Here is a 16,665-nt window from a genome sequence, read left to right as displayed (position 1 = left end):
CTACTTCTTCTCCCATACACGGGTATATCTTGAGATTTGTTACTTTCTATTGTAAAACATTAATGACCTCCTCCTCAGTGATTGGTAATCCTAAAAATGTTTATCAGTTAACTCCAGGATGGTCTGTACACTTAGATGACATGTATTTACAAATCCATTAACATTCAATCACTATTACATGAAGCCCAACTTATAAATTAATAGGCAAATCAAATCACTCTACCATATTAGTAGTGTCTCATCTCCATATCTACACCCAATTTCATGTATACATCTTGAGGTTAGTTACTCCATCTCCCCTATCCATGTGTCAGAATGTGTTTTTCTCCCTCTATCCATCAATAATACCCCTCTTAATAATTGGTTATTGTACTTATGTATGTCAATCAACTAGAATATATTTGATATATTAAATTTGTGGAACAAGGTTTTATATTGCTAAAAGTGAGCATATATTTATGTACTTTAGATATCTAGCTTTGTAATGGTGATTTACCACATGGGTACACTTTCTTTTTAGACCAGTAATGCTTTTCACAGTGAAGAACTTTTCTGTAGTATATATGTCTAATCCCGCCTGTTACGGTCAGTCCAGCACTGAAATACCAGGCAATTCCTCTATGAACAAGGAATATGGCAACTCCAGATGATTGTTTCGGCCTGCAACTCACTGACAAGGTAAAACTAAGGCTGGAACGATCATCTGGGTTTGTCTTGTTCCTTGTTTAGAGAATTGCATGGTATTTCAGGGCTGGACTGACTTTATTAGGTGGGATCAGACTGATTTACTCCAGGAAAGTTCTCTGTAAAAAGCACAATTGGGCTATAAGAAGCACTCCTAGGTGGTAACTAACCATAGAACAAGCTACTGAGCTGTTGTTCATTTCTTTCTGTATGCAAATGTGATTTATAGTGACCTGGTTCTGATTTTGTGAGCCTTAATCTTATCTACAAAGAGATTAAAACATAACTAGGGTATATATGAACATGCAGTATACACTAAATTTTTGCATTACTTTTACATTTTGTCTCACTTTTATGAAATTCCATCACCAGATAACAACCCACTGATCATGATGTTAACATGACAGAAAAAAAACATTTTATGAGTTGTTTGTGAAACAAGATTTTCTTCTGGTATAAAAAAATGGAGCAGAAAGAGGTGCATTAGTATACAAAATAGCACAGAGATGCCATGTGTATCTGAGGAAGCAATGCATGCCTTTTATGTGACTAGAAAAATCCTAGGAAGTTAACAAGAAAAGCTAGCTGTGTGCTAGTCATGCCTCAGTCTACAAGGCCTGATGTTCAAAACCTCTCTGCTCAGGTGAGATGATCTTAAATGATCCTCCACTTCAAGATCCCTAGGGACATTTTCAAAAAGCAGATTTTGCTATACTTCACCAAGGGGCATTCCCTGCATATCTGTATGTTAAGGAGAGACAAGCCCAGTGCAATGTAGAACTGCATGATATCAGATTTCTGCTGCATTTACACACTGCTTTGTATTTGATATTGCTTTGTAAACAGTAGTATATTTAGGATTGTGAATTACAAATTCTGATTATGTATTTACAGATTCTCTGTAACTTTAACACATTAGTCTCATACTTTGTATATTTATGTGTATATATACAAATTGCATTGCACTTTGCATTTCTTCTATTTAAATTAAATCTTAAAAACTATCAGTTTCAGTTTGCCAGAGAGCTTCATTACTTTCTGTGTGCCAGATAATCAAAGATTCTCAAATTTGGAAATGCAGACTTTAAAGGGGCCGAAACTGGAAGTCCCGGAGAGATGAGAGATTAATTCCATAGAAAGCAATGAAGCTCCCAGGGATACAACATTTCACATGGGATAGCGAAGGTAACTAGAGAACCCCTGGGGCTGATATAAAAGCTCAGTTTGCATCAATTACAAATTAAACTGAAAAGTGTTCACTACAGTTTAACTTGCTTTTGTCTATAGTTCAGTTTATATTACTTTTCTGTTTGTTAAATTAGCTGTATTGTTCATTTTAAGCAAACTTCACCTGCATACAGCTGGCAAGAAAAATCAGTGAGATAAAATTGTGTAAAATGCTTACAAAATTTCACAAGACTTGTAAGAGAGCTTTAGACATACTCTGTGAATTCCCCTGCTAAGCCCAGGACTGAAGATTAAACCTTATCATTTGCATCTGCTGCAGGCCCTGATGGAGGTTAAAAAAAGCAAAGCAATATCATTTCAGCTTCAATTTTTAGACACACATGAAAAAAGTAGCTTTGCTACTGCTTTAAGTAACAATTACGAGGTTATCTTTATCTAAGCAGAAACAAACAAAAAATTGTTCTTACATTTGCCACAAAACTATGATTTTTGCTCAGTTTATATTGAGCCCATTAAGAATTTTCAGTAGAGATGTGCATTTGTTTCATTACAAATTTTCGCAAAACAAATATCTCCATGAATGCACCAACAAAATTCAAAGAAAATGAAATAATACTAAAGAAATTCATCAGTATTAATTTGTTTTATTTAAATTACCTTTAAGGGGTGAAATATTTACATCTAGTGTGCTGGAGAGCCCAACTAACCTTGAACCTTCTTCTCAGAGCCCCAGGCCATTCTAATAAGAGAGCTAAGCCTGCTATTAGCATGGCCTTGGGGCTCTGAGAAGAAGGATCAAGGCTAGTGCAGCTCTCTAGAGCACTAGAAGTAAGTATAATGCTACAGGTGAAATTATTTCACTGTAGCAAAGGAACATTTACATTTGTTAATGAAAATAAATGTAAACGTTACATGAATATTCAGTATTGTTTTAGTTTAAAATTAAACAAAGAGTGAATAGTGAAGCAGAGGAGTATTCAGGGAAACACATATCCCTGAATATTAGTTCTGAAAAACTTAGACAAACCCAATGTTTTGGCGCTGCACAAGTCTAATTTTCAGATTTCCATACTTAAAGGGACACTGAATCCAATTTTTTTCTTTCATGATTTGGATAGAACATGCAATTTTAAGCAACTTTCTAATTTACATCTGTTATCAATTTTTCTTCGTTCTCTTGATATCTTTATTTGAAAAAGAAGGCATCTAAGCTAAGGAGCCAGCAAATTTGTGGTTCAGAACCATGGACAGCATTTGTTTATTGGTGCTGTCCAATCAGCAAGGACAACCCAGGTTGTTCACCAAAAATGGGCCGGCATCTAAACTTAAATTCTTGCTTTTCAAATAAACATACCAAGAGAATGAAGAAATTTTGATAATAGGAGTACATTAGAAAGTTGTTTAAAATTGCAGGCTCTATCTGAATCCCAAAAGAAAAAATTTGGGTACAGTGTCCCTTTAAGGGTTAAATTGCCCTTTTATCTTATGGAAAAAAATTTGGCATCTTAACTAAAAAAAAAAAAAGAAAAAAATAGCCCTTTGTATTATAAATAAGATGAAAATTAAAATAAAAGTATAATTAATAACTAAAAATGTGTTTATATAAACAAGTGATAAATTCTGTTATGAAAAATAAAGTCTTGTTTTGCAGATGTAAATTGAATTATTAATCCCATATTACACTATATTGACATTGTGTAAATAATCAGTAATACATATATTATTACTTCTTATAATAAAACATACGGCTAGATTTAGAGTTTTGTCGGTAACGACCCGCGTAGATAACGCTGGCTTTTTTTCCCCCGCACCTTTTAAATACCGCTGGTATCTAGAGTTCACAGAAGGGAGCATAGAGCATAATTTACCGCCATTGCAACTCTAAATACCAGCGGTGCTTACGGACGCGGCCAGCTTAAAAAACGTGCTCGTGCACGATTCCCCCATAGGAAACAATGGGACAGTTTGAGCTGATCGGAACAGCCAATAGAATGCGAGCTCAATCTGATTGGCTGATTGGATCAGCCAATTGGATTGAACTTGAATCTGATTGGCTGATTCCATCAGCCAATCAGAATTTTCCTACCTTCATTCCAATTGGCTGATAGAATTCTATCAGCCAATCGGAATTCGAGGGATGCCATCTTGGATGACGTCCCTTAAAGGAACCTTCATTCGTCGTCTAGTCGTCGGAAGAAGAGGATGGATCCGCGCCGGAGGTCTTGAAGATGGAGCCGCTCGTCATCGGATGGAAGAACATAGAAGATGCCGCTTGGATGAAGATCTTTGCCAGTCCGGATGTCCTCTTCTGCCCGGATAGGATGAAGACTTCTGCCCGAAGATGGACTTCTTCAGCTGCCGCTTGGATCAAGACTTCAGCCAGAGGATGGACGTCTTCAACCCCCCGCTTGGGCTTGAATCAAGACATCAGAGCCTGGACGGATCGGTGATACCCGGTGTGGTGAAGATAAGGTAGGAAGATCTTCAGGGGCTTAGTGTTAGGTTTATTTAAGGGGGGTTTGGGTTAGATTAGGGGTATGTGGGTGGTGGGTTTTAACGTGGGGGGGGGGTTGTATTTTTCTTTTACAGGCAAAAGAGCTGTTTTCTTTGGGGCATGCCCCACAAAAGGGCTGGTAAGGTAAAAGAGCTTTTCTATTTTAATTTTAGAATAGGGTAGGGCATTTTTTTATTTTGGGGGGCTTTGTTATTTTATTAGGGGGCTTAGAGTAGGTGCAATTAGTTTAAAATTGTTGAATTATTTTTCTAATGTTTGTAAATATTTTTTTATTTTTTGTAACTTAGTTCTTTTTTATTTTTTGTACTTTAGTTAGTTTATTTAAGTGCATTTATTTGTAGGTATTGGATTTAATTAATTTATTGATAGTGTAGTGTTTTATTTTACAGGTAATGTTGTAATTATTTTAACTAGGTAACTATTAAATAGTTATTAACTATTTAATAGCTATTGTACCTGGTTAAAATAAATACAAAGTTGCCTGTAAAATAAATATAAATCCAAAAATAGCTACAATATAATTATAATTTATATTGTAGCTATATTAGGATTTATTTTACAGGTAAGTATTTAGCTTTAAATAGGAATAATTTATTTAATAAGAGTTAATTTATTTCGTTAGATTGAAATTATATTTAATTTAGGGGGGTGTTAGGTTTAGGGTTAGACTTAGCTTTAGGGGTTAATACATTTATTATAGTAGCGGTTAGGTCCGGTCGGCAGATTAGGGGTTAATACTTGAAGTTAGGTGTCAGTGATGTTAGGGAGGGCAGATTAGGGGTTAATACTATTTATTATAGGGTTATTGAGGCGGGAGTGAGGCAGATTAGGGGTTAATAACTTTATTATAGTAGCGGCGATGTCCGGTCGGCAGATTAGGGGTTAATAAGTGTAGTTAGGTAGCGGTGAAGTTTGAGGGGGCAGATTAGGGGTTAATAAATATAATATAGGGGTCGGTGGTGTTAGGGGCAGCAGATTAGGGGTACATAGGGATAATGTAGGTGGCGGCGGTGTGCGGTCGGCAGATTAGGGGTTAAAAAAATTTAATAGAGTGGCGGCGATGTGGGGGGGCCTCGGTTTAGGGGTACATAGGTAGTTTATGGGTGTTAGTGTACTTTAGAGCACAATAGTTAAGAGCTTTATGAACCGGCGTTAGCCCAGAAAGCTCTTAACTCCTGGCTTTTTTCTGCGGCTGGAGTTTTGTCGTTAGATTTCTAGCGCTCACTTCAGCCAAGACTCTAAATACCAGCGTTAGAAAGATCCCATTGAAAAGATAGGATACGCAAATGACGTAGGGGGATCTGCGGTATTGAAAAGTCACGGCTGGAAAGTGAGCGTTAGACCCTTTCCTGACTGACTCCAAATACCAGCGGGCGGTAAAAACCAGCATTAGGAGCCTCTAACGCTGGTTTTGACGGCTAACGCCAAACTCTAAATCTAGGCGATAGTTTGTTTCATCAGCAGTTATTTCCTGTTTAGACTCGATAGAGCATACCCAAAACAAAACTACTACAATACTGCTCTGAAAACTCTAGCCACTGTGATAGCTCCTTTAGAAACTGGTTAATACTGTATGTGTATATGAATGCTAGCTAGGGAGTAATAAATAATACATAATATTAAGGGATTCATTCCTTTTTGAAGAAATATTTACCTGTCTTGACTATTTGTTACAAGGTCATGAAATCTAAAAACGGAATCTTTTTTTTTAAAATAAATATAGATCAAGAACACACCAGAACTGGCATCAAAAATAAATCCACTTGGGGTGCACAGGTGATTATTCCTATAAAATATATTAAAGGACCAGTCAATACAGTAGATTTACATAATCAACAAATGCATTATAAGAAGACAATGCAATAGCACTTAGTCTGAACTTCAAATGAGTAGTAGATTTTTTTAAAATAAATTGCAAAGTTATCTCTATTTCCACTCCCCCTGTATCATGTGACAGCCATCAGCCAATCACAAATGCATAAACGTATATGCTGTGAACTCTTGCACATGCTCAGTAGGGGCTGGTGACTCAAAAAGTGTAAATATAAAAAGACTGTGAACATTTTGTTAATGGAAGTAAATTGGAAAGTTGATTAAAATTGCATGCTGTATCTGAATCATGAAGTTTAATTTTGACTTGAGTGTCCCTTTAACCCTAAGCATATTAAAAGCTTATCCCTTTAAATTATAGCCTTAGGGGCCAATTTATCATAGTGCGAGCGGACATTATACGATGTAGTGTATCATGTCCACCGCACATCGATAAATGCCGACAGCATATGCTGCCGGCATTTATCATTGCACAAGCAGTTCTTGTGAACTGCTTGTGCAATGCTGCCCCCTGCAGATTCACGGCCAATCGATTGGGTTAATTTCTGTCTGCGGCCTTAGAGCAGGTGGACCAGTTATGGAGCAACTGTCTTTAGACTGCTGCTTCATAACTGCTGTTTCCGGCGAGCCTGAAGGCTTGCGTGGAAACAGGGGCACCATTTGAAGCTTGATAATTCGGCCCCTATATCATTAATTAAAGTAGTAAAATTTGTTGTCATTATTTACCCTTATTGAACAATCCTTTTTTTTTTCATTTTGTGTAGGTTTGGAGAACCAGAAGAATGTGCTGGCATTGCTTCATTTTTGTGCTCTGCAGATGCATCTTACATCAATGGAGAAAACATTGCTGTGACTGGAGGGATCCGTGGGCGCCTCTGAGATATGTGCTGTATGCTTAAAGGGACATGAAACCCACATTTTTTCTTTCATGATTTAGAAAGAGAATGCAATTTTAAAGATCTTTCTAATTTACTTCTATTATCTAATTTGTTTTATTCTCTTGATATTCTTTGCTGAAAAGCATATCTAGATATGCTCAGTAGCTGCTGATTGGTTGCTGCACATAGATGCCTCATGTGATTGGCTCACCCATGTGCATTGCTTTTTCTTCTAATAAGGATATCTAAAAAAATGAAGCAAAATAAATAATAGAAGTAAATTGTAATGTTGTTTAAATTTGTATGTTCTATCTGAATCATGAAAGAAAGATTTTGGGTTTAGTGGCCCTTTAAATGTGCCCATTTAAATTGGTATATTTCTATAATAAAACTTATTTATAAGTTGTTCCTGTCATTTACATGTTATTGAGGAAAAAAATTATTATAGCTATCATATTTGTAAGGGGGTCTCATCTTTTAGATGTTATTGGGGAAATATGTGTTATAGCTATTATTGATATACTGAGTGCTCAGTGCTGTAATAAATATTTTATATAGTATAAACATTATTATGCAGATTGCTATAGAAGCTGAGAGTTGGCTAAATATTGTTTAAAAACAAAATTAAAAAAAATATTCCTTTGTGTCTAATAAATGAGTGTATCAGCACCTCTCATTATCTTATTCAGGACAATTTTATTTCAAGGAATAAATAAACACAGAAAACTATTTGGATTGTATAAATCCCCTGAATTATTACTTTTGGGGAAGACCCAACTGAGATAGTCTAGCAAGTAGCCAACAATCCTATTCCAGAAATTGCTTATAATTAAATAAGCCCACACAAACATGAGAAACTGTGCCAAAAAATGTACAATTGCACCAATATTTAGAAGAGCAAGCAGGGAATATATTATGTCATTTGTATAGGACCATATGTCAGTTGATCAGTATCTTATCATAAAGCTCACAAAGTATAGCATATCTTGTAAATATTATTGTCCTTCTGTTATCATTCTGGTTAAACACCTACTAAGTCTCCCAAGACTTCATATATATACTGAATTTGTAAACTTAGAACCATTGTGAAAACATTGATAGTGAATATATATAATGGCATTATGGAAATGCTGCAACATGCAGCTGGTTACAAACAGCAAAAAGCAATTGTCTTAGTCTGACATGTTTTGGCGAGTAGCCCTAATCATAGACTTAGTTAAAACAATGTGTGCTGGTTAAAATAAATAAGCATACAAAATAGAAAGTGCCAGTATAAAAAAAACCCTTTTATTTAATCATTAAAGGGACATTAAACACTAAATACATGCTAGATAGAATGATGCATTCAAAGAAAAGATTAGTACATGGCTAACATGTAGATGTATTTTTTAAAGTTTCATTAGTTGTTTAAAAAGTGACAAAATAAGTGTAAAGTTTTAGTGTCTATAAAACACTGGGAGCTACCATGTTATAAACTTGTGTTACCTTCTCTGCTGTGGCCAATTAGGGACAGTTATACATAGGTCATTAGCTTGTGCAGCCAATGGTTGTGCTGGATTTAACAGTGTTCTGCACTTCCATTTCTAACAGGAACTTAAAAGCTCACAATTTCAGAATGGAATTACAGGCAAAGAGGACAAAATAAATAATGAAAGTATATTGCAGAGTTGTTTTATTATATACAATTGATCAATTTATATTACCATCTCAAAGTGTTTAATGTCCCTTTAAAACTTGGAGGGACAATACCCCTTAGAGCAAACAAAAGACTAACATGTTTCAGCCGAAGCCGTATTCATAATCCATGTTTGACTGTGGGGGTCCGGAGTGGCCCGGGAGAGCATGAATTCGATGGGCTGATTATGTTGATCATGTTCACTATATATCTCCACATGAGTATCAACTTATAAGGAACTGTCACGCAGGAGTTTAACATTTAACATATAGGGGCCCATTTATCGGGCTCCGAATGGAGCTTGTGGGCTGTGTTTCTGGCGAGTCTACAGATTCGCCAGAAACAGCAGTTATGAAGCAGCGGTCTAAAGACTGCTGCTCCATAACCCTGTCCGTCTGCTCTGATGAGGCGGACAGGAATCGCCGGAAATCAACCCGATCGAGTACGATCGGGTTGATTGACACCTCCCTGCTGGAGTCTGCAGGGGGCGGCGTTGCACCAGCAGCTCTTGTGAGCTGCTGGTGCAATGTTAAATGCAGAGAGCATATTGCTCTCCACATTCAGCGAGGTCAGGTCCGCAAGACTTTTAATAAATATTCCCCATAGTGTATGCCTGCAGAACTAAACTACATATATGTGCTATATCAACATATCTACATATTTGACAAAGTGGTTGTTGCATCTAGGTACCCACTTACAGTCGGGCAGTTATTATTAATATTTTTGTGTCTAAGTGGACATTTGTTTGTTTTGAGTTTGGTTAAAATAAATACCTGGTGCTGTGTTCTCATTAGTTAACCACTGAATGCATGATAGAAACCTGGGTAAGCTTTGTCTACTGTGTTCACACAAGCTCACCTTTACATATGAGTAAATAATTAGTAAACTAAATCAAATATATTGACATATTCAAACAGAAAAAGAAAAGAAAAAGAAGAATTGTACCAATGCAGTAATTAAATAAATAGATAAACAAACAAAGCAGACGTTTGCTAAATCTTGTTTAGATATTTATATTATACAATTATATTATACACAATTTGTAAAAAACTCCTTATACTTTATCTAGCTACATTTTGGTAGGCCTCTAAAATATATAAAGAAATTCAATTATAATCATCTAATAGGGCAATCTTTCCATATGACTAGTTGTGAACTGCAGTTCACTTTATTGGTATGAGGGAAAGCTTATCTTGTATAGTTTTATATATATATATATATATATATATATATATATATATATGTAGAAAATTTTAAGATAAGCCGGCAAAGCACTTACTTCTTGATAAAAGTCCATATTTATTAAGCATCCATTAAAAAGAGAACAAAACAAACAAAATTGTATTTACAAACAGCTTTAAGGTAGTAGTTTGTCTGACATGTTTCGGCCGCAGCCTTAATCATAGACATAGGGGTCAATCTATCAAGCTCCGAAAGGAGCTTGACGGCCTGTGACTCGCCAGAAACAGCAGTTATGAAGCAGCGGTCACAAAGACTGTTGCTCCATAACCCTGTCCGCCTGCTCTCAGCAGGTGGACAGGAATCGCAACAATTCAACCCAATCGAGTACGATCGGGTTAATTGACAGCTCCCTGCTGGTGGCCCATTGGCCGCGAGTCTGCAGGGGGCGGCGTTGCACCAGCAGCTCTTGTGAGCTGCTGGTGCAATGTTAAATGCGGAGAGCGTATTGCTCTCCGCATTCAGCGATGTCTTGCGGACCTGATCCGCACTGTCGGATCAGGTCCGCAAGACATTTCTTAAATATGCCTCATAGTCTATGATTAATGCTGCGGCCGAAACATGTCAGACAAACTAATACCTTAAAGCTTTTTAATGGATGCTTAATAAATATGGACTTTTATCAAGAAGTAAGTGCTTTGCCGGCTTATCTTTATATTTTCTATTCATGAACTTTCCCTACAAAGCTGAGCACCTTTTTGAGCCCATTCAGAAAACTTTACAGCACAGCACAGTTCTACCTGTTCTACTCGATCACAGCAGGTGATCATTGGAGGCGGTACTGGTCATCAGGCGAAGAAAGGGGTAGGATCTTTCAGATGCTGAGAACCAAGGAGGCTGTGGAAATCACAGGACAAGTGCACTCCTCAGAGAGACTAATGAGGTAACCTTCAGGTTTGTGAAGCAATCCCTGTGTCTCATAGAGCTGCGGTAGCAGTCGTTGGGACATCGTGAGACAGATTACTCTGAGAGACTGGATGTAAGTTTTTACCTTTACCCTGGGTGAGTTCCGGCATCGTATGTGATCTACTTCTGGTAAAAACAGTCCCCTTTCTTCCGTTAACACTACCTTTTTGATTGCTTGTTGTTTGAGCACAGGCTCACAGGGGTTTCTAACTTTTGCTCACATTATATATATTATATATATATATATATATATATATATATATATATAGGACTTATTGTGACTTTAACTTGCTGTCTGTATTATACTTGAACATCTGTGTATAAGTGCAACTGGATATCATAGCAATCTTATATATCAATCTTTAGTACTTCATTTGATTTTAATTGATTTAAATTGGTTTAGATATTAAGTACTCAGAACTATTCTCACTGGATCTTTTATAAAGTATAAATAAACCCTAAAAGTGTGACAATTTAAGTATCAGAAATGAGAGGAGGAGGGGGGGGAGGGGAGAGGGACTGGTTTCAAATGTCCATTATTATTGGATTCATGTTACTTGGAGACTGCTATAAATTTAGATTTTAAGCTCTTCTGAATTGGGCTAATCATTATTTTTGTTAGTGTTGAAAATCCATTTCTTATATTACAGTCATGATTTATTCCCAAAAATGAATGATGTCATAAATGGAATTATACCCATTAGGGATCCTGGTGGCCAAGGAAAAAATCCCAAAAGCCTCCTATTTTAACAATAACTTGTTCAAGTCTCCTCCTCTTTTGGGTTTCTTAAGTCTTTCGATTACCATCCATTTAAAGGTCAAATTAGAACTATTATGATTTTGAATAGAGTGTTTTGCTAGTTCTGATCTGGCATCAGATCTCTTTATGTCTGATAAATGCTGTTGTATCCTCTCTCTAGCCTCAATGAGGTACAACCAATATATTGTTTTTTTGTGCATGTGCACCAGGCCATATAGATGACGAATTTTGACCTGCAATTGACACAACTGTCGATCTGATACTCCTTGTCATTTACAGCTGACCTGAATTTTTCTCCTTTTTGTATAAAGTTGCAGGGAATGCACGGGCCATACCCACATCTAAACATTCCTTTAGATATAAGATAAGCACTTGTTGCCATATTCTGTGGTAAATCACTTAGTTACAGAATGTTTCCCAGTGTCACCCCTTTTCTATATGAAAACTGCAACAATTTTTGAGTATATCTATCAAACCCTCATCTGCAGTTAACATAGGCAAATGTCTCCTGACTACATCACAAACTTCTTGATAATCTGAGGAATATTGTGTCACAAAAGTTACTTTATCTGCATCACTATTGGTCCTGGGTGCAAAAACCTTTGGTGTATCTTTTAACAAGGTTTCCCTCTCTGTCATGTCCACCTGTTTTTTCATCTTCCTTACAGTATGTTTATTGTAGCCTCTCTCACGTAATCGTTTGGTAAGGTCCTCACTATGTGTCTTGTACTCCCTCTCGTTAGAACAATTCCTTTTCATTCTTACAAATTGCCCTTTTGCTATGGATTTTTGAACACTAGCTGGATGGTTGCTTTTGCCGTGTAGGAGGGTATTTCCTGAAATTGGTTTCCTATAATTGGAGGTTTCTATTTTACCTGTTCCCTTGTTAGATATGATTTTTAAATCAAGATAAAAAACTGAAGAGTCATTACACTTGTAGGTAAATTTTAAACCCCATACATTCTGGTTTAGGGAGTCTACAAAGCATGTTGCCTCTCTCTTGTCTCCCAACAATATGAATATCAAATTGTTTATATATCTATAGTTTGATTTTAGTTGCAAAAATATTACTTTCTCCAAATATGTGGGTTAATTCCCACCACCCCATTGTGAGGTTGGCAAACGAGGGGGCAAACTTTGCCCCCATTGCAGTGCCTTTTAATTGGAGAAAGTAATTACCTTCGAATTTGAAGTAATTTTGTTTTAAGAGGAATCATGTTACTTCAAGTATGTAATTAATGAAATTATATGTATATTTGGTATATTTTACAAGAAAGAATCTAATTGCTCTCAACCCCATTTCGTGTGGTATAGAAGAGTAAAGGGACACCAGGTCCACCGTTAGCCAACTATTCTGTGGTTCCCAGATGTAATTATCTAAAATTTGTAAGAGATGTTTAGTATCTCTTAAATAACTTCTTAAGTTCAAGACTATTGGTTGCAACAGACTGTCCAGCCACTCTGAGAGTGGTTCACATAGGGATCCAAACCCTGAAACTATAGGGCGCCCCTTGACCATAGTAATGGACTTATGAACTTTAGGGAGAATAAACAAAATGGGAATTATTGGTTCTTGAACAAATAGGTAGTCATGAGTGTCATGATCGATGTGTCCCTGTTCAAGGCCATCATCCAAAAGGGACCTCATTTACCTCGAAAAAACAGATGTTGGGTCTCCTGGTAAAGTTCTGTTATCCTCATGGCCACCTAGCTGTCTCATGATTTCACTCTTATAGGCTTCCCTACTCCAAACCACAATGCTCCCACCTTTGTCCGCCATCTTAATAACTAGTTCATCATACTTTTTTAGGGATTCTATAGCTTTCCTTTCTTCTTTAGAAAGGTTGGGATGGTTCTTGGCTGGTTTCTTAGCTATATCTATTAAGTCTGCCTCTATCCTTTTCTGGAAGGCAAGGAGAAAATCTCCTCTTGATTGAACCGGATAGAACACTGATTTCAGTCTATAGCCAATGTGTCCATTTATCACTGGTATCTGTTGATCATTCTTTCTCTCAAGACTCTCTAAATTTTGGATATCTTGTAGTTCTGAAAAATCCAAATAAGATATGTCATTACAGGGATTAGTATGGCTCTGATTAGTGTCTCTATTCTCCTCAACATTGATATGATTTTTAAAGTGCTTCTTTAAAGTTAGATTGCGAATTACCCTATTAACATAATTAATGTTCGGAATAGGTTAAATCTGTTTGTTGGCACAAAGCCTAGTCCATAACCTAACACTTTAAGTTCATAATCACTTAGATAATGGTCTGTTAGATTAATCACATTGTTAGTAGTGGCTGTACTTATTACTGATACTTGGTTTGTTTCCTGTTCTGCCTCAGATGGTAGTGTGAATTGTTCATCCTGCCTCTCATTGATCCTCTTGTTGTGCCCCTTCTTTCCCCTCCATGTCCTCCTCTTGTGGAGTGATTCACTGGGGTGGACTGAAAAACCTGTTCTAGGTCATTGTGATGTCTATTGCTATCTCTGGTAAATGGGCTAGGTGATTGTGCTGAGGTATCAGCTACTTTATCACCAAATTTTACCCTCCTTTGGACTTGTTCCTTAGGGTTTTTCAAAATGGATTTGGGAGTGATGACATTTTGACTATGTCCTCTGTCATTATCCGAGGTCTCATTATCTGAATTACTTGTGCCCCCTGATTCAATACCTTCTACATTCGACTCAGTTCCCTCATTGACTGAAGTCTCTCCCATACCTTGATTTCTTCTTCTATATCTGTCTCGTGACCTATTTCTGGAAAATCTTTGCCAGATATAAACTCTTCCTTGGGAATAATCTTGTTGATCTCTCATAAATTTCTCATGTTTATTCTCAATTAACTCTTTCCTGAGAGTGGCAATGGTCTCCTTCAATATACCATCATATTCTTTATATTTAGCTTCTGAGGTATGTATGTCAAGTGCAGTCTGTAGTTTTTCTATTTCCTCTCTTACTCCTAGGAGTTGAGTGTCCTTATATTCAATAATCAAATGCATAAGTTTAAATGAACAATTGGACAAATTATCATTCCAATTATCTTTAAATGTTTTGTCATCTATTGCAAATGTGGAAAATTTTCTAATCCTCAGACCTCTCTGAACCATTTTAAGATGGATATATCTCTCTAGGGTCCATTTAGCCCATTTTAGTTTGGTTTCTTTTTTCATTAATGTTTCCTTCATCTGAAATTGACCACTCAAACAGCCGCTAACCACGGTTTCATTAAAGATCTGTTCAAAGTCATGTTCTAACTAGTCTAGGTCAGCTCTAGATATTTGTGAATAATAAGTATTAGATTCACCATCAGTGTTAAAAGCTTCCATCTTATATGGAAGGGACAAATTTTAGTCTACAATCTATTTGCTTGAATTATCTTGAGGCATCTAACCCCAAACTAGTTTTTCAAAAAATGAATATTGTATAACCTACTTGATTAGAAAAAGTTTTTAATGAGATATAATGCTTACTTGTATAGGTGATTACTAGAACAATTTATTATTAGTAACATCCAAGCACTACAAACTAACTTTTATAGCAAATGCTATGAAACACAATAGATAATTATTTAATTGTTAAATTATTAAATATCGGGGGGGCGGAGCCAGCTATCCAAGCGACCAGACGTGCTTCACAAGAGCTCTGGATCTTAATTCAAACATTAGGGGTAAAAATATGGATTGTTGTATACTTTCTCAGCTTGTTTGCAGACCCCTGTTAGCTCTCTTCATAAGGCACCCTGTCAACCAATTTTGGGAACTTATATCTCACAATTAATTCCACTTTAAGCCTTGGAGTACAGCTACACAGATGGAGACTGCTGACGCAGTTTAAGACCTATAATAGTCATAGCGGGACCTGCAGAACATAATACCCACATGGTGGCTCACTATCTGTACATACTTTACTGAACCGAGTTGTTCCAACAACTTCAGTGGAGATACCAGTTGCAGCTTACAGCTCTCTGAAAAGGAAAATGTTGACTGAGGTAGACTGGGAGCTGATAGCCTTGAGCTATATTGAGACCTCCTTCAGGCTTCTAGAAGCGCTTATTCCAAAGCTCCCCACCGTGACATCACAGGGCCCTGCACCGGCTTTCCAGACTATACGAGGAGATGGAACTCTCAAAATAGATGAAAATTGCATACCTACAGGCATTCATGTACACCAGATTGAGGTGGTAGCTGCATCTTTGGAACGTCAAGGATCCTCCTTCTCTTCTTTGGATGGGAGCCCTCCTGTACTTGATTTTGGTAACAGGCATGGAGCGGCATTGGGAGTTACTTTGAAGGGTGCTCTTAAGCTGCCCCACTCATACACGAAGGGGGAGGCCCTAGGAGAATCCCGGAGCACTTGTTTCAGTGAGAGGACCTCTTACCTGGCCGCACGCTCGGCTCTGCATATGGCGCCCTGCAGGGTGAAAGGCGATACCGGGAGTTGTCTGTTGCAGTTAGTTCAAGGAGTGCCATCAGCTTTCCGGACTGGAGTGGGGTAAAAAAAAAAAACTCTCCCTCTTAGTGTGTCACGCCACTGCCCTATCTCTCACCTAGACTGCAAATTGTTTAGAGAGGTCATGTGGGATAACGTACACTTTACATTAATGGACTGTAGCCAGCTTCATGACCGGAGACATTTACAGTTATACTTCAGCTGATCTGCTATAGACTAGATTTTTACTGACTACAGGGGTCTCCATCGCAGTGTAGTCTGCTGTTCTTATATTTACAGTTACTTTATTAACATGGTTAATTTTATATAGTTTGAAAGTTCAACCTATATGCAAAGGTTGTTTGGTATGCTTATATGGTGATGTGAGGAGAGTTTACACAGAATGTTCTACAATATTTAGCAATATAGGGCATGTGCCTGATTGGAGTCCCCCAAATGTACTATACACTTATGTGCCACATTCCGCTAATTTGTTTCCACAGCATTTTTATGTCTATGAGGGTGTATGGCTGTTAGATGATGGGAGCAGGCTCCCAAC

At 37.1% G+C, this 16,665-nt stretch overlaps 1 protein-coding gene across 1 annotated transcript in view; it reads left to right on the top strand.

Annotated features, from left to right (window-relative positions):
• The first annotated feature begins 15,654 nt into the window (after window positions 1-15,654).
• The window catches only part of LOC128646999 (olfactory receptor 11A1-like), a 39,464-nt gene continuing 38,453 nt past the window's right edge, over window positions 15,655-16,665 (top strand). The window contains exon 1 of the mRNA XM_053699809.1: window positions 15,655-16,169. Coding sequence (XP_053555784.1) covers window positions 15,655-16,169 — 515 coding nt within the window. The remainder of the gene's footprint in view (window positions 16,170-16,665) is intronic.

The sequence above is a fragment of the Bombina bombina genome, chromosome 2, assembly GCF_027579735.1.
Source record: "Bombina bombina isolate aBomBom1 chromosome 2, aBomBom1.pri, whole genome shotgun sequence".
NCBI lineage: Eukaryota > Metazoa > Chordata > Amphibia > Anura > Bombinatoridae > Bombina > Bombina bombina.
This window is presented reverse-complemented; position numbering and strand designations above follow the sequence as displayed.